This window comes from Xyrauchen texanus, chromosome 21, assembly GCF_025860055.1.
Source record: "Xyrauchen texanus isolate HMW12.3.18 chromosome 21, RBS_HiC_50CHRs, whole genome shotgun sequence".
Classification (NCBI taxonomy): Eukaryota; Metazoa; Chordata; class Actinopteri; order Cypriniformes; family Catostomidae; genus Xyrauchen; species Xyrauchen texanus.
Window position 1 is genome coordinate 27,161,445 of NC_068296.1, and position 19,733 is coordinate 27,181,177.

Sequence of the window (19,733 nt, forward strand, 5' to 3'; positions counted from 1 at the left end):
ATCTCTGATCTTGAGAAAAGGACAATGGAAATTGGCGTGTGGAATTTGTAAAAATTCCAAAAAGACCCGGACATGTCAGCGGTTGGTTCAGTGTTGTGGCAGGAGGGACACAACGTCTCGTTCCCTCCATCAGGGAACGGAGGTTACGTCAGTAACCGAGATGTTCCCTATCTGTCACTCACTTGACATTGTGTCGATGAGTTGACACTAGGGGTCCAAATGGAATATGCCACAAGAGCTGAACCGTGTTACGAAGACTGGTGGTGCGAGACGGGCAGACCTCTGTGCGCGGCAATAGCCTCCTCAGAGCAAGTAGTACTGCCAGCAACTCGAGGCATTTGATGTGCCAACACAGTCGCGAGCCGCTCGGGAGGCATCTGTCGTAACCACAACGTGCCTGGGGACCTGGCCTAGGGAGCTCCTGCCCGTAGGAAAGCTAGGTCTGACCTGGGGCTGAATAGACGGCGACAAGCCTGCGTGATGAGGACGCGGTGTGTGCTGTGGCACCATGCTCGTCTCTCGACTCGGGCCTGTAGCCAGTGCTGAAGTGGTCTCATATGCATCAACCCAAGTGGCATGACCGTCTCTAAGGATGCCATATGCCCAGGATCCTCTGAAAGGATTTCAGTGGGACCAACGTGTTCTGTCTGAACACATGTGCGCACTCGTTGGTGAGGCGCGCCGTCATTGAGGCAGAGTCTACTCCATACTGAGAAAAGAGATGCTCTGAACCGGGGCGAGCTTGCTCTTTCCCGGTTGACCCGAATCCCCAAGCGGCTGAGGTGCCTGAGCACTAGGTCCCTGTGTGCACACAACATGTCCCGTGAGTGAGCTAGGATTAGCCAGTCATCGAGATTAGCAGAGCAAGGGCTGCTTCTGCGAGTTTCGTAAAGGCGCTAGGGGACAAGGACAGGCCAAAGGGGGGGACTTTGTACTGATATGCCTGACCCTCGAAGGCAAACCGGAGAAAGGGTCTGGGTCGAGGAAGAATCAAGACATGGATGTACACGTCCTTCAGGTCTACCGCCGCGAACCAATCCTGATGCCAGATGCTCGGTAAAATGTGTTTCTGCGTGAGCATCTCGATGGGAGTCTGTGCAGAGCCCGGTTCAGAACTCACAGGTCTAGGATTGGCCGCAACCCTGCCTTTTTTAGGTACAATTAAGTAGGGGCAATAAAACCCCTTCTTCACCTCGGCTGGAGGGACAGGCTCCATCGTGTCGTTTCATAGAATGGAGGCGATCTCTGCACGCAAGGCAACGGCATTCTCGCCTCTCACCACAGTTGAGCAGATGCCATTGAACCTGGGCGGGGCCTGGCGAATATAATGGTGTAGTCGAGTTGGACGGTCCTGATCAACCAATGCGATGGTTTGGGGAGCGCGATGCCACGCCCCCAAGCTCCGCGCGAGAGGGACCAAGGGAACTACAGCATTGGACGTACCAGCGGGAGGGCCACCTCCGAGGCGCCATGCCTGCCAGAGAGAGAAACGGTGCCCGGTGGTCGTGATAACGATGGCCGGGGACACCGACTGTGAGCCCCAGGAAATGATAAGACCGCTTTTTTCTTAGAATGTGGGAACCGCAGCCCTTGTGGCATGAAAAGGAAAATAATTAACCTCCACCCAGCCCTCCACTGGGGGAAGGAGTCGTGCTCTTACCAGCTCCTGTGCAGCAGGACTCCTACTTCCTGGACTGCCCATCTCGGGAACACTTTCTTGGGATTATATATATATAAATGAAGTTGTTCACTCCGTAGTTTTCTGCTGCTGAAGCGCCCAGGGGTATTTGCTCAGCACAACCGTGGTCTGCGAGGGGGAGGACCGCTGGAATGAGTTCAGCTCTGTGAACTTGCTTGCTCGGCTCTGAAGAAGATATCTGATGTGTGTTTGTAGCGTCACTCCTTTTATACCCTTATGTCCGGGGGAGTGGCATGCAAATTCCACACGCCAATTTCCATTGGCCTTTTCTCAAGATCAGAGATGTCTGGGCTCTGCAGGAGCAACCCCTAGTGTCAACTCATCGACACAACGTTGAGTGAGTGACAGATAGGGAACAAGTGATAAACAGGTTTAACCTTTATGTCAAGAACAAGCTGATGTCCATTTAATGATTCAACCAGCTGGTTAATCCTCAGAAAAGGTACACATGTAATTTGATTGGTTCATCAAACCCTCTGGCTTTTTCTGCACTTTTTTTATGATCCATGACTCAGCCTTCAGGGACTTTCAGCGCAGTGGCAAGGCTGTTTATGGAACATCTGATTCAACGTGAATGAATAATTGGATTAGAGGTGCAAATTTGTAGTTTGTTGACAAAGCAAAATCTGTTAACACTCAGAGGAAGGCCTTGCATCTCTGAGAATTTATTGCATCATGTTTAATCCCCAGCTTCACCAGAATTTACCCTACAGCTCCCTCTGTAAGCATTCAGCAATGGGACAATTTTGTAACCTATTACAGTGGAGCTCCTCACATGGGGGCAGCAGATTATCCAAGAGGGAAATCGTCAAGAAGGACAAAGATGAAGATATAATAAAACACTTCCCAGAAATAGGGGACTGACCTCATTAAGGTCACAATATTATAGCAACAAACACACATACCACATAAACACATATTTAGTGCTCCGTCATCGAGCCGACAGATGGTGAAGGCACATATGAGCTGTTTTGTAAAAGGAAGAGAACAGGGTGACTGTGTCTAATGATTGAGTGTTTCATGGAAGAAGATTAGAAATCCTATGAACTAAAAAAAATCAAGAGAGGGCTGTGAGATTACTGTCTTTATTTGGAGCTGTACAAGAGCCATTGCATATCTATTCCGACTATATATATAGGCGCATTTACTGAAAGAGCAAATTCTTGAACGTGAACAAAATGTTAATATCAGCAAACAAAAAAATGCAGACCATCAAATTAAGGAAATAAAATGTCACTGCTGTATGTCTAACAGTGTGGAACAAGGCTTCAAGCAGTAAAAGTTGAACTACTGTATGTCACTATTTCAAGGATTTTCAGTGATAAATCTGAACAGTTAAGTCCACAGTGAGACCATGAAGGAAATAGTATTTTAATGAGATGTAGTCAGCTTGCGGCTGATGGAAGACAAAATAACTTCACTCAAATTGTGAAGGTTTAACTCTTTAGACAGAGCTGTCTATAAAAATTCACCCTGTCCGTTGCACTAGGGTTTAGTCTGAGGGCATGGAAGAACAGGTTTGACGCAGTCCAATCTAGAGAAGCATAGTTTGTTTGCATCAGTTAAAAGGCTCGAGCTGGTAAGGGGTATTTGTTATTCCCGGAACTCTCTCCACCATTCCCAAGTAGAGAGAGGTCTTCAATAGAGCCTGGCATCTCAATGTCTGGGGTAAGAACTAGTATAGGAGCAGGATAGTCCACCCATCCTTTGTCCTGCTCCTCCTCGGGCCCTATGGCAGCAGCTGCTGCAGTGGCTGCTGCACATTCCTCCTTAAAGAGCCTATCGTGTTCCTGTTTAAGCTCCTGGTAAGAGCGAGAAAACATGTGGAAGATTGAAGTAGCTGGGAAAGCCATGATAAGAATCCCGCTCAGAATGCTGCTGAGCGCCACCACTTGACCTGGGATGCTCCTAGGCACCATGTCCCCATAGCCCACCGTCGTCATGGAAATGATCGCCCACCAGTAGGAGGCGGGAATGCTACTGAAGTCTTGCACCCCGGTAAGCTCACTCTCTGCCAGGTGTACCAACGGCGAGAAGAGTGTCACAGCTACACAAAGGAAAAGTAGCAGCAGACCAAACTCCCTCGTGCTCCGCCGAACTGTCAACCCCAATGTCTGCAATCCCAGAGAGTGGCGGGCCAGCCGCATCACGTACAAGATCCGAAGGGCACGTAGGAGCCGCAACACCAGCCCCAGCTTGTCTAGATAGCCTTTACCTCCTGCGGGTCTCTCATACTCATCGTTGGGGTTCTCCTCGACCACGACTAGGGATACATAATAGGGTAGGATGGCCAAGGCGTCAATGATGTTCAGAGGTCCACGGAGGAACTCCAGCTTACTGCGCGCCTGCACAAAACGTAGCAGAAACTCCAGGGAGAACCAGGCCACACATACCGTCTCGACCACAAACATGTGTTGACACTTTTGGGAGCACTCACCCTATAAGTGGGGAGAGAGAAAGAGAGAATTAGGACAGTCTACTTAAATTCACAATCAATTAATAAATCAATAGAGAATGCTTTGCATCTAACTTTAAAATCCATAGGATTTGGCAAATTAAAAATGTAATTAATCTAAATGAAAGGCAAGTCTAAGAAAGGGAGATTTTAAATTTGTAACGGAGCAAAAGGTCAGAGGGGGAGGAGAAATGACTAAGATAAGGAGAAGGTAGATAGCCACCATATCCTCCAGAATAAGTCAGTATTTACCTTAAGTATTCAAGTCACACTTACAGATAAGTCAGACGGTATCAGTTAATTAGCCAGAGTCAGAGGTCATATTGATGCAGTGGGGGGGTTAACAAAAGACCAACAGAACCTATTTGACCTTGTAATGCCCTTTCTGGAAAACGGCAATTAAAAACTCTCTGTATTCACAGTTCATGGTGAAGTGGCCTTATTTTCTATCACCTTGTGACATATACAATTTCTGATGTGGTTTTAGAACCTATATATCAGATATACATCAGATTGGAATTCATCCATTTTGTAAACATCACACATTGTGTGCATATCATGCTATATATCATGTTGTTATCTATCAGTTCTAGCAAGTGCCGTATTATAAAAAATGTAGGAGCAATGAGAATCAGTGGAGAGATGCTGAGATAGCAGAATCAATTAATATTTGAGGAGATGTGTTAGTTCAAGCAAAACTCAAGGGAATGTATCGCAATCATGCCATGTTAAAAAAATAGCAACATGGCTTCAGAGAACAAGGTATGTAAGGATTAACGATTGACTGTAACACCTCAGGCGTGCATTAATGTTCAATAATTCAACAGTCTGGACTAAATAATTTGACTCATACCGTGGCTACCACATGCATATGTCTATATAGTCTGTATATTTCAAGTTCTTGTGTGTAGAACTACCTCCTTACACCAAAGATTAAAGGAATATTCCAGATTTAAATCAAGTTAAACTCAATTAAAGCATTTGTGGCATAATGTTGTTTTCCGCAGAAAATCGTTTTGACTTGCCAATCCTCTCTTAACACAAAAAGCAAAAATCGCAGTTACAGAAAAGAACTTGCAATGGGAGTAAATAGGGCCAGACTATAAACCCTAAAATACACGTGTTTCAAAAGTATTGCTACAAGATATAAACAGTTTACATGTGAACATGATTTTAGCAGTGGCGAATTCTCAGGGCCAGTAAAGCCTTCTCTGAAGACATAACATGCCAAATAAATAAATATATAATAATTTTTCATCCTTTCATTCTCAATCACCTTTTTGCCTATGTATTTTTTTTTTATCACTTTCCACTCTTAATTAATCTACAAACAAATAGAGAAAAACAAGTTTATCCAGTCAGAATTTATTCCTCGATGCTTATAAGCAAAGTGAGACAACTCTTTCACAAAACGTATGCCCAAAGCCAAGCTTGTTAGCTGAAGCAGCGAGTGAGTTTGAGCTCCACCCCCTCAGGCCTTCAGAATTTCTTCAGAATCCCTCAACAGTGAAAATGAATGGGCAACTAAAGTCAGATTGTCAGATTCACCAGCCAATCAGATTGATTTATTTGTTCATGTTAGGTGTGGTCTTTAGGATATGTCCCAGTCGAGGCCTTCTAGCTCGCCCTGAGTGATGCAATTATGCTTTAAGTGATGTACGTAATTCAAGAACAAAAAGCGTAAGATCAAGCTGTCTGATGAGTCAGCTGTCATCTCTCCTGGTATTGCTGTTGAGAAAGAGATTTTTATGGATTTAAAAAACCTGAGATGTTATGCGATTGATTAATTAAACAGGAAAGGAGGACTGATTTTCACTTTAAGTAAATTGGTAAGTGCTTTTTGCATTGTTATAGCAACATCAGGAGTTTTATTAGGTATATTAGGTATAAGTGTATATTAGGCTGCTTGAGTATTCAGTGTCGGATCAAGTTTTGCTAAGTAGTGCTGCATTCCTTTCATCTCGGAGCGTCAAATTTTCTTCCTACAAGGAAAAGTGCAATGGAATGCATCTTGAAGTCAGAATTGCAACTTGTAGGCTCGTGCAGAAATTCTCAACTCCGATTTCACAAATATGTCGACACACAGGGAGATATACAAAGTAAGTGAGCAGAAACAGGTGTATAAAACATAATTTCTTTTGATAATCGTTTACCTGAAGCACAAATACTAGCACTGCAGCATTGTTTATCAGTAGGGTTGCTAGGAGACATTTCTAATGAGAGTCAAACCACCGCTAATCTAACGGGAGCGTTGCAGTTCCGAATATCTGGGAATGGAATGCATTTATGGATATATAATGTATGTAATGCATTTATGGATATATAATATATATAATGCATATATAATGTATGATGCCCAAATGCATAGGGTGTCTTATTCATTGTGAAACTGTGTTTTCTTAATGGAATGAATCACACTGAAGGCCTGGACTGTAAATGCACGGCCCGCCACTGGATTTTAGTGTGATAAAATAGCTAACTAACCTTTTTTACATAATGTTATTTCTATCAGGAAGACTCGCAGACTTGAGTCAAATTTTAGATTACATGTATTTGATGAATATAAAACAGAAATTATGTCTCTCTTTGGCTTGAGCCCTTCTGGCTGTAGGAAGAAGTTGTACTCGGGACTGTCATATCATGCTGGAGATAGGAGGCAGGGGTGAGGAGCCTACCCCCATGTAGGACAGAATTCAACTGGTGGTGGTGGGGTGGTGGAGATTGCCGTGTTAGCACACTGAAACAGCAATTTGATAGATTGTGAGCAGACTTATAAAGCATTGGCTTACATGTGATTGGCTAAGAGTTACCGAGCTAATGGTGCGATGATGTACAGCTGCTAGTCTTCCCGCTAGAACTTCACTGCGCTTACATATCCAATACTACAACTTTGTTGTTATGGTAACAAAAATCCTGTAATACCAGTATTGGATATAACTTGGATTTTTTGTGGTAATCAACATTATGCCACTAATGCTGTTGACTGAGCTTAACTTGAATTGAACACAGAACCCAGGTTCAGAAAAAATGTTACAAAGTGAATTTGGTACTGTAATAGAGTCCAAAAACCTGTAACTTCTAGAAGCTGCAAGTTATAGAAAATGAATAAACATTTCTCTCAAAACATCTCTCAACCAAACATAATTAAGAATTCAACAATGCTTTGCTACTTTATATACTGGTTCCTTATGCTCTCCCTTTTCACCTGTGAAAAGTCTTGTTAATTCTCAATCTGTCATTGTAGCAACAGACTCACAGTCAGAGCTGCCATAATATTAAACTGCAGCAGCTTTATATTGATTAATTTGGGTAAATGCGGTAATAGGAAATGTTCAGCATGCACAGTCTAGACGATTTGTCCTCTTTTTCCCAGTATTTCCAAATTCCTTTTTCTATACCTCTCTTTCTCATACTGTTACTCTCCCCACTTTGAAATAATTCTGATTCTCTTCATATTAAGTTTTACACCCTCCTCTCGTCTCAATTTTCCATCTCTTACTGGTTCTTGTCTCCCTACCGTGAGGTTGAAGTGATTGTGAACAGAGCTGCTGATATTATGCATGTTAAAGAAGGCTAACACTTTGCAACTTGTCAGGCTGATTGTCAGTTTTTCAGTGCTAATGCACTTAGGGTGACCTTATCTGTGTGCTGCCATTAGAAATGTCAATTACATCCCTCCCTTTGTGCCCAAAACCAATCAACCACAACCTCAGCATCTATACTGCCTGTATACATTTAGAAATCTCTTGCAGAGCTGATGAGCAGATTACCATGAAGACATCTGCGCGGGCATGCTTTTGAGATCATCATAAATAGCAGACATGATAATAAGACCTTACATGTGGGACTTTCTGGGTGAATAGTAGAGTATAATGACAAATTAAATCAATAGGATGGTTGAAATGGGTTTGGCTCAACCCAAAGTGAAATGTACCTTCTCATTGTTGCCAGCATGCATCACAGCATTTGTTTGCATTGAACAGAGCATACAAACTGACAGTCATCTTTCCGATATGAGTCTCTGATTGAATGTTAGGAAGTCTGGCTGGCTCTAGAGGGAGGGTCTGATAATGCATAAATGGATATATTGAAAACGAACGGTTAGAGTAATCGGATCTGCAAGCTGCATAGTGAATGAGATATGGGGACCCTTAAGTAGAGATTGCAGGAAGAGAAGAGGGTTTGGACAGAGAGTTTAATAATTGAAGAAGCACTAAAGCTTAGGAGCATTTCTTGCTTACACACATACATACCTACACATACATACACACAATTGTTCATCTGACAAATACACTTCTAGAGGGTCTAATAAACAATACTAAAAACATTAATACTAGCAGCATATCAATCTCACAACACTTGCTACAGTACACTTCTTCTTTCATGTATATATATATATATATATATATATATATATATATATATATATATATATATATATATATATATATAAACTCCTGGGGTCAGCTGTTTCCAAAGAATCTCATTTGAACTTGGACCTCCAAACATTTTCACATATTATATTTTCAAGGAAACGCATCAGATATTTATCAAAAAGATATTATTCATGAGAAACGAAACTGCACCAAGCATCTAGCCCTAAACGCATATGCACTGAACATATACTGCTGCATGGTGGGCCTGGGAACAAGAACAAGAAACTTAAACAAGATTTCTCTCAACATTTAATATTCAAGACTCAAATTAAGTTATAAAAAACACTTGCAACTCAAATTATACACTTTCAGATGTTATGAAAATGTTTTGCACACAGCTCTTTAGGGCCTTGGGGAAAGTTTTCTATTACTCAGGGCAACTGCATCACTGAATATTAAATAGTATTTAAATAACACCAAGTATATACTGGAGACTTGGGCTGGTTGTCACACTTTTACATTAAATACTGTATTTCTAAGGGTAGGAACACACTCACTGAACACTTGTATAAGGAACACCTGTACACCTACTTATTTATGCGATTATCTAATCAGCCAATTGTGTGGCAGAAGTGCAGTGCATAAAATCATACAGATACAGGTCATGAACTTCAGTTAATGTTCACATTAACCTACAGAATTGGGGAAAAATGTGATCTCAGTGATTTCGACTGTGGTATGATTGCTGGTGCAAGATGGGTTGGTTTGAGTATTTCTGTAACTGCTGATCTCCTGGGATTTTCATGCACAATAGTCTCTAGAGTTTAATCGGAATGGTGCCTAAAACAAAAAACATCGAGTGAGAAGCAGTTCTGTGAATGGAAATGCCTTGTTGATAAGAGAGCTCAACAGAGAATGGCTAGACTGATTCAAGCTGTCAGAAAGGCTACGGTAACTCAGATAACAATAGGTTACTCACGTAACCCTGGTTCTCTGAAACATCGAGTGGAGAGATCCACCTATGGGAAGGGCATCCGTACCTGACTTCTGCAGAAGCTTCCAATTGCACCAAGTCTGGCTAGACAGAGAGAAGCGCGTGACCTATGCTCGGTAAGGACCCACCCCCTTACCTAAGAGCATATAACGACCTGCATGCGCTGCTGCTCCTCAGTAAGTATATTCGCTTCTTGTGCAGCAAGCGGGGCAAGCTTGGTGGATCTCTCCACTCGATGTTTCAGAGAACCGGGGTTACGTGAGTAACCTATTGTTCTATTTCATCATCTCGTGTCCTGCAAGCCAGTTAAGGGAACGGTCACCCCAAGAAGGCGGTGCTTGACACGTCCCATAATCACACACATGGCAACCCTGAAGCACACAGGTGAGAACTGTATACAGGTAGAGCATAAGTAACATGTTAGTGGCACAAACATAAAAATCAGCCCAGCAGCATACAGTAAAGACAACACCCAGGCAGGAATGTTATTGCATGCTTGGTGACATGAATGTGCACAGCCATCTGGCCCATTACCCCTTTTTCTTACATTCTATATATATATATATATATATATATGTATATATATATATATATATATAAAGAGCCACCCTGTCTAGGTGTGGGTGATATATCTCCCCGTTCGCCTGAGACAACAGGTCGGTGCGTAAATTGAGGGGCCACGGTTGGGCATGCAGAAGAGGAATTATCTCTGCCAGCCATGGTGCCTTGGGCCTCCTGGGTGCTATCAAAATGAGGGACAGGCCCTGCTCTCTCACCTTGGCCAGGGTAAGTATTAACAGGCACAGGGGAGGAAATACATAGAGCAGCACTTTGGGCCACGGGTGGGCTAGTGCGTCCACGCCGAGGGCCACGTCCTCGTCCATTAGCGAGAAGAACATAGGACAATGGGAGTTTTCGCGGAGATCTACGTTTGCCTGTCCGAATCTTTCCCACAACATGCCCATTATCTGGGGGTGGAGTCCCCAGTCTCCGTAGAGCGGGTTCCCCCTCGACAGAAGGTCCGCGCCCCTGTTCAAAATGCCTGGAACATGGGTCGCGCGAAACGACAGGAAGTGCCACCTGCTCCACTCTAAAAGCCTGTGAGCTAGGGCATGAAGCTTGGGCGAGCGCATGCCGCCCTAGCGATTCATGTGTGCCGCTGCTGTGGTATTGTTGCAGCGAACGAGCACATGATGCCCCTGCAAGCGGGGCAGAAAATGATTCAGAGCTTTCCATACAGTCATGAGCTCCAAATAATTTATGTAGGCTGAACGAAGTTTTCTCGGGCACGAACCGTTCACCGTACTGCCCTCCTGAGTGGCTCCCCACCCTGTTAAGGACGCATCTGTCTTTACCACTTTTCGCAACATACCATCCCAGAGAGGGGTCCCATGTGCATAAATGTCTGCGCTCCTCCAGTGGCGCAAGGCTGCTGTGCACGAGCGCGTCACTGTGACAGAGCAACAGAGGTCGCGTAATGGGCTGAAGTGGAGGGATAAAACCCACTTCATGAATGCCCTCATTCACAGAAGGCCAAACCTGAATAGCTGATGCCATAAAACCCTGTAATCTGAGACATGTGCGATATGGCACATTCGTCCCCTCCTTGAATTGTGATAGACAATTCATTAGAGAGTGAACGCGTTCTTGTGAAAGGCGCGCGCTCATGGAGATTGAATTCAGCTCCAGACCCAGGAATATATCACTCTGGGCAGGTGTAAAATTGCTCTTGTTCACATTCACTCTGAACCCGAGTGATGTGATGTGCATGAGTACACGGAGAGTGTCTTGCACCACTTTCTCCCTGGAATTGGCTATGATTAACCAATCGTCTATGTATGTTAGGATCCTTAGACCCGTTATTCTCAGCTGCGCTAAGCCCGCCTCCGCACATAGACAGAACACCCTCGGACTCAGCGAGAGGCCGAAAGGGAGGACTGTGAAGTCGTAGCATATGCCCTGATAGGCAAAACGAAGACATTTCCTGTGCGAGGGGTAGATACTGATGTGGAAAAAAGCATCTTTCAGATCGACTGATGTGAACCAATCGTTCTGATGAATTGAGCATGCAAGTGTGTCGTGTGTTAACATTCTGAAATTGTATTTCAATTTCCAAATTGTAAAACCCCTGATTGCATTGATCTAGTGGTACTACGTGAATCGCCCCCTTCGCGAGGAGGAAGGAGATTTCTTCTTTCAGAATGTAAGCAGCGCTCTTCTCTGTGTGAGAAAAGATACCACTGCCGAAAGGCGGGGGTTTCCTGACAAACTGGAATCTGTACCCGTTCATTATGGTTCGAATCAACCACTCGGGAGCCGACACAGCCTGCCAAGCTGTTGTGTGGCTTGCAAGTGACCCCACCTGAGCCGGGGAAGCGCTTATTGCTGCGTTTATGCCCGATTTGCTCATTTGAAATGCAATGGCACCATCTAGTGGACAACCTAGGGGCGACATAAGGGGTTGCAGAGAGATGTTCTGGATTTATTAGATTTTTTTGTGTTTTTGTGAAACACTGGGGCCGAAGCCTTTATTGAATGCGTGGGAGAGATGTAATAGGGGCTGTGTGGTGACACTGCTCTCATACTTTTCCCACTGTAAACATTTCCAGAACGGGGAGGTTCACCTGACATGAGCTGGACAGGGGAACACACATTGTTCTGAACTGAACACATAGGGTGGGCACCCACTGCTGGGGGGGACTGACCCCACCGAGTGAAAACATCCTTTTTTTAACATAATGTGAAACCAAATAAATGCCATAGCAGATATTGTACACTGTGTAATATATGGTATTAATTTATGGTTTGTGCTCCTAAAATCATCTAATATGATTCATGTTTTATTAAGACACTATCTGTACTACTAATCTTCTGTAGTGTCTAGCAGTGTGTCTGTTTGGATCTGCCATGCGACATTAAGTGTAAAGGCTTTAATGACACATTTCAGTCAAGAAACTTGGTTAAAATTAAAATAGCAGACTCATACATTCAGTCAGGTTAGCTATTAATCTAATGATCAGGACACTCTACAAATGGGCAATTTTCAGCTGTCGACATTTAACAAGACACTACACATGTTTAAAACTGAGAGAACATTATATGCCCCTTAAGTCACAGTATTCCTCTGATGACATCTATTTCTTAGAGTTTGTGGCCTTGGAGCTTTCCATGCTAATGAGAGCTGTGACTCTTGTCCTGCCCTGATAGTAAAACGAAGCGTGATTGGTTGAAGATAGAATGTGCTACGATTGCTCCGAGTAATGTAGCTGTTATCTGGTTGGCTTGAGAAGATGATGGGTAGAGTCCACCTATTTGTAGATTTGTGTGATGCTAGATTTGTTTCAAAATCGACAAATGAATTTAGCGATCCGTAAATGCACAGGAAGTGATCCACAAATAAATGTGCATGATTCACAAATGAGTGCTGGACAGAGTAGTGTTTGTGAGTTAAAACATATATTTGTAAATAATGTTTTTCTATTTGCAAATCTCATTTTATTTATTTGTGAATTCACTTTATTTTTGTGAAACTATAAAAATGCTTTTGATCATAATCAGATATAATTGTAAATAATGACAGTACACAATTTGTTCAAATTTTGTGTACTACTGATGGAAAACTGTTATCTATAAAATACTACTCACTTAGTTTAATGAGGAGAAAGGCTTGTGAATCCAAACTACATTTCCTACCATTCTTTGTGGCAGCACAAGAATGATATATATATATATAGCTAAAGCATCATTACTAATGGGCAACATTTGCTTTTTATTTTGTTGCATTAGCGCTAAATACTTCCTGTCTATGTCAGGAAGAGATAAATTGAAAGAAATAGCACGTTATGACTCCGGCTCTGAATATTTCCCAGTCTTGATCACACACAGGTGATTTCCAGGTGTGCTCAAATCATGAGATTCATCCACCAGAAGAGTAGTGCAAATACATGACTTACATAATATGTTATTCTGTAATTTGCTTGCAATTTTAAGTTTCGACCACAGATGCTGCTAGAGAGCACAAAGTTACGTAGTGCAGCTTTAATTAAAATGTTAATTTGTCAAGAAATTCATACATGGGTACATTTCATATTTGTGAAGAAAACAAAAGTAAAAGCATTTAAGAATATGCCTTTAGATCAAAAGCTCTTTTAGATCATGAGAAATATGCATTCAGGCAGGTGTGGCAAAACCTTTGACTGCTACAGTTATGCTTTTTTACAGTATTAACTATTTGAAATTGAAGAATAAATAAAAAAAGTATAGTCATAAAAACAAACAAACATCAGAGAAAGAGAGTTTGAAGTGAGGGTAGTTTGAAGAAAAATATCACAAAGCTCACAGACACCCCAAAACTTGTCACTGATGTTTTCGAGCTTGTGACTTTGTTATAGAAGTGGTAAAAACATTAGGCTGAGGGCTCTCTAAAGGCTCAGGAACACTCCATTCTTCTCTGGATTGAATCGCACCTGGTCGACCGCATTGCCTTTCAAAGTAAACTTTTTTGACTGCCAATGAATACAAATTAACTTGACGCATTTGTACTACAACTGCTTTGTGATACTCTTTTAGTACAGTCAATGACAGCCTCATGCACCAAGGATGCTCACACATGAGGACTGTTCACGTGTCGAGAAAATCTGGACCGTTGATGATGAACTTTGAGCAAGCATATTGTGTGCATTCCAATTAGCAATGCGGACACACCAATAATGCTTTTCCTTAGAGTTCGTAAAACCCTCTGATATAACGCTGTTGCATCACCCTGCTCTCACTTTCTACAGTAAAGTGGCAACAATAATGCCCAGAAAACAAAAAAACAACAACAAATCACCTTGAAATAGAGTTCAATGGATAGTTGTGCTATAATGCATTGACAGCAGTACAGTGGTACAGTCTGATATGATGTAATGTGATTAAGTCTCCACTGCACTGCTGCTACTCACCGTGTATTCCTGCTCTAGCACTTCAGACATCAGCCTACACGCCGGTGTCTGTCTATCTTCAATCATCTGATCCCATTATTCAGTCTCTCTCTTTCTATCTATCCCACTTTCTCTTGAAAAATATGTGTTGTCAAACATTTTCTGGCAAGGAGTCAATAATTCCATGTAATTCTGAGAGCATCTAGAAAAGGCCAATGGCAGGAAATTGGTGAGGTCTCAATATTGCTTTTATTTAAATCCCTGAACTCTCTGCCCCTACTGCTCTCTATTCAATATTCTGACTAAACGTTGTTTCAGAGACATATAGGATAAAGTAAGCAAACATCTGTAAAAGCGTGTTCAATCAGTCATGCTGTTTGTGTGTGCTGCTAAGGCCATATGTAAAAATAACCTTGAGGTCACTGCTAGGGATTGAGAAAGAGGCAGAGACAGAGATGGAGCGATGGGGACATTGAGAGATCTCTGTGTACAACACTGCAGTAACCCAGAAACCCTCAACTTTCTGGTGCACGCTAATACAGTCACAGACCAGAGACAGACAGGGACATGACAGATGATCAGGTATACTTGTGTCTGGGTATTTCTGGCAACTGACCTCGCTGGAAAACACAACACACAGACACACACACACACACACCCATATGTTGGTGTGGCTAACCTTATGAGGACTCTCCATAGACATAAATATTTTTACACTGTATGAACTATAGATTGTATCCCCTAACCCCACCCATATAATTGAATTCTTAGTTATGTTTCTTTAAAGTATCAGCTTTGTCTCAAACTTGTTTCTCCTATCATTCCTTAAATGCAGTACACACAAATGAGTACAGGGTTAAGAAATTAATGGGGCGAGTATAGCTGTAATATAGTATATTATAGATAATTTGGTCTTGAAATGATTTGACAAGAAATTTTTGAGTTCATATTAAAATCTCTGGTATCTTGGTGAATGCGAGCACAGTTTATAACATTGCTGAGATCTATTTCAAAACTGTAGAGAAGATAGGAGAGTAAGATTACATTATTCCTTCACATTATATCCTTCACAGTGCTTTTAACTTGGAAATACATCACATTACCAGAGAAAAAAGGGCTGGGTATGCCGTTTCAAGTTGACTTTAAAGAGAACTCATATGTGATTTTTCTCTTTTTCATAACATCATGCAAGGGTGTAGATTTGAACATTTGTAACAAGCATTTGCATGATTCCATTGATCATGGTTGAAATGGGGGGTTGTACTTGCTTGTTTTAATTATTGGGGTGTTACCTCCCCCTTTCCCCCAAGAATGTACGACCCCGTCATCATGACTTCCAAACCAACACACACACACACTTACTCACTCTCTTTCTCTCAAGCCGATGCTTTAATCTGTGTAATCCTACAAAATGCACTCCACACAATTTTTCCTCCTAAATAATATTTTGCAAGACATTTCTCCCTCTTTCTCGGTCTCATTCCATTGCAGCCAAGAATCCTCAAGTATAAAGCAAAGCGTGGGGTGGTGCGGCTTTGCACTAGCTAAAACACACAGCGAGACAGTCTCAGAATCTTAAACAACTGCCTCTACATCTCCAGCTTGCTAAGCACTCTTGATGTTTTTATTTTTTTTATCGAGACACTCGTTCTCACCAACTTCTGCTCCAACAATGGAGAGTAATGATGGGATAGAGGGATAGATGGAGAGAGAGAGTTGGTTTGTTAGCATTCACAGCCTTTCACACTAAGTGTGTCTCAGTATCTGTCAAAGCACGTGCTCAACTTGATTGTGATAAGCTACTGTGTGTGTGTGTGTGTGTGTGTGTGTGCGTGTGTTTGTGTGTGTGTGTGGAGCAGGGCTGCTTACCCTTGTAAATCTCTATCACAAAAAGTGCCCCTTGCACACACATACACACTGGATCCTCTTACAACTACCTGTGATTACAGCCACATGACCTTTTGAGGCAGTAGTCACGCCCACCCACACCTCTCATCCAACAGCAGCACTCTCATTCCATTCATTTTCATCTGTGTCCTCCCCCGTCTCTGGAGACTGATTCTGTGCTTGGTCCATTTGATCTGTCTTTTTCAGCAGGTTGCTGAAAATTCTGTCAAGCGAGTTTAACTGCTGTAGTCCTACACCAGCAGCTCTCTGTTCTCTCCATCTGTCAGAGCATCTCTGCTTCAGACTGACTATAAAAATACTCCCTGATAATATGTATGCATTCTTTACTCTTAAGGCCTGTTCACTACAAATCTGTGATGACTTCTGACGGAAGGTCTATTCACACAAGTCCGTAATTTGTTTTTATGAAAAACAATTTTACCCCTGTACAGTAGGTAGCGCTGTTTATTTTCATCAAACATTTATACCAGTCTCCTCTCTGCACCATTCATCTGTTTATGCAAGAGATTCATATATTTAATGCTGTTATAGCATTTATTTACCTAATTTGCCATAATGGTTTCATTATGTTCTTTCCATGGTTTTTATACATTTTGAGGAGCATATGATCTGGGCCTGTATTCACAAATATTTTTATCTTAGCACTAGGAGATCTCCAAAGAGTTCCTAGCTTGGAGTTTTTGCCTAAAACTGCTAAGGGCAACTTTTACTAAGGACATCTTAAGAAAAGAGTAAGGACCCATTTCCAACGGCCATTACTCCAACACCTTATCCTTGAGTAATCATGCTAAATTGATAATTTGGTACTAGAAAAATCACTTGCCATTATATAAAACACAGTTGAAAGCTATTTGGTTCGATAAATGAAGCTTAACATTGTCTCTGTGTTTGTTATTGAGTTGCCACAGTATGCAATAGACTGGCATGTCTTAAGGTCAATATTAGGTAAAAAATGGCAAAAAATAAACAGCTTTCTCTAGAAACTCATCCGTCAATCATTGTTTTGAGGAATGAAGGCTATACAATGTTTGAAATTGCCAAAAAACTGAAGATTTCATACAAAGATGTACACTACAGTCTTCAAAGACAAAGGACAACTGGCTCTAACAAGGACAGAAAGAGATGTGGAAGGCGTACAAATAAACAAGAGGATAAGTACATCAGAGTCTCTAGTTTGAGAAATAGAAACCTCACATGTCCTCAGCTGACAGCTTCACTGAATTCTACCTGCTCAATACCAGTTTCATGTACAACAGTAAAAATAAGACTCAGGGGTGCAGACCTTATGGGAAGAATTACAAAGAAAAAGGCACTGTAAAAACAGAAAAACAAAAATAAAAGGTTAGAGTGACCAAAGAAACACACATTGGACAACAGATAATTGGAAAAGAGTGTTATGTATCTTAACTCCATTGAGCTTTTGTGGGATCAGCTAGACTGTGCACGAGAAGTGCCCGACAAAACAGCCACATCTATGGCATGTGCTACAGGAAGCGTGGGCTGAAATGTAATTTGAGTATCTGGACAAACTGATAGCTAGAATGCCAAGAAAGCTGTCTTTGCTGCACAAGGAGGATTTTTTGATGAGAACTCTTTGAAGTAGTTTAAGACGTTCTGAAATAAATTGTGGACAGTTGAATGCCACTTTGGTGAATAAAAGTACAGATTTCTTTGCATAAGAGCAAAATCTGTACATTACTCCAAACTTTTGGCCACCAGTGCGTGTATATATATATATATATATATGAATGCCCCCTTTTTTTCTCTGCAGCAAGCGCACATCCACGGGAACAAAATACACTTTGAATTGTTGGATAATATGTATTCTGGAGAGGACATCTATAGTTTGAAAATGTCAAGATGGGTTTGATTCCCAGGGAACACACAAAATGATAAAATGTATACCCTGAGAGCACTGTAAGTCACTGGATAAAAGTGTCGGCTAAATGCATAAAGGTAAAATGATAGACTATTCTACTGACAAATGACAGAAATTCCCGATTCATCCAAGCTACACAGTTTTTTAGGAAGCGCTTAATTTGCCTTTATATCTGGTATAATTGGGCAGTTTCAGTTTTTGGAGAGGTACCTGCATCTCTATCGAAGTTTATAAGAATGAACACACCCACGATTCAGGTGATACCTTTTTAAATGGTCAATGTCATAATAATATTCTAATATATTGTTTTTAATGTGTATTGACGGCAGCAGCCATGCTTTGGATAATTTGTGAGTGACTCTTTAAAGAGCAACATGCAGGTTGAATTTATAACTGAATTAATACTTTATATTGTCTGCAGAGGTCTTTTAAAAACACATATGTAGAAATTACTAATGAAATCTCATTTGATGTAGAGATTTTGATGAAAATGTGCTAGGCTGTGGAATACGCCTTTCCGCTATCAACGCGTCATATGACGTAGGGCTGAGGCAAACAAAAGAGCTCATGGTCAGCTCTCATTGTGGGTGTTGATGTAGTTAAAGCAGTAGTGAGAGACAGAAAGTTTTAGAGAAGCCATAATGGTAAATTATTGTGTTTGTGCTGGTTGCACGAATTCCAGCCTGTCAGGACATCGTGTCCATCATTTTCCTTCTAGAAAAAACAAGGCTTTTCGGTCTTGTGTGCGTTTTGTGCAGGTGAAGAGAGCAGACTTCACTGCCGCGTCTGTTACCACACACTCGGTCGTTTGTGGCGCACATTTCACTCGGAGAATTATCGACCTGGAGATTTGTTGGAGTCTCGGATGGGATTTCGGAGTAAGGACCACGTGAGGCTGATTACTGATGCTGTTCCTCGGTGCACTCGATGGAATCAAGTCCACCGTCAAAGTGTACACCGGATTTTGGCGCGGGCTGGACTGGAGGACAAAGTGCTAATGTTAGCAGACATTCTGTGCAACGAAAACGAGGACTTAGCAGAGTAAGTCTTACTTTTAATTATTTTAACTCTTAATTTGCTCATAATTATAGGCCTGTGGGCCATCATAGGCATGTTGGCCACATCGAGAACTCGGTTTCTTCATTCGCATCCATTGTAACCTGAGCCTGAACTTGACCAGACTCCTCAGCCCATCGTCACTTCCGGTTAGTGCTTTATAGACGCGGAAGTTATTTTATCACAATTTATCTCAAAATATCGTTAATGGCTAAATATATATTACTCCAGTTCAGAAAATCTAGTTGTTTTATCATCAACATACACTATGCTATATAGGGGTGTCCAACCTGCATGTTGCTCTTTAAAGGGATCGTTCACCCAAAAATTATAACTTGCTGATAATTTAGTTTCTTTCTTCATCAAAACAGAAGTTAAGATTTTTAGGATTTCATTTCAGGCCTCCTCCTTTAAACAATGCAAGTGAATGTACTCTAACATTTT

General features: G+C 41.8%; 1 protein-coding gene across 3 annotated transcripts in view; it reads right to left on the bottom strand.

The window, feature by feature from the left end:
- Nucleotides 1-2,708: 2,708 nt before the first annotated feature.
- Nucleotides 2,709-19,733, bottom strand: part of LOC127661389 (potassium voltage-gated channel subfamily G member 4-like) — a 64,517-nt gene continuing 47,492 nt past the window's right edge. For all 3 annotated transcript variants that reach the window (XM_052152053.1, XM_052152052.1, XM_052152051.1), the window contains exon 3: nt 2,709-4,137. In XM_052152053.1, the coding sequence (XP_052008013.1) occupies nt 3,262-4,137 (876 nt within the window). In that variant the 3' untranslated portion in view covers nt 2,709-3,261. The remainder of the gene's footprint in view (nt 4,138-19,733) is intronic.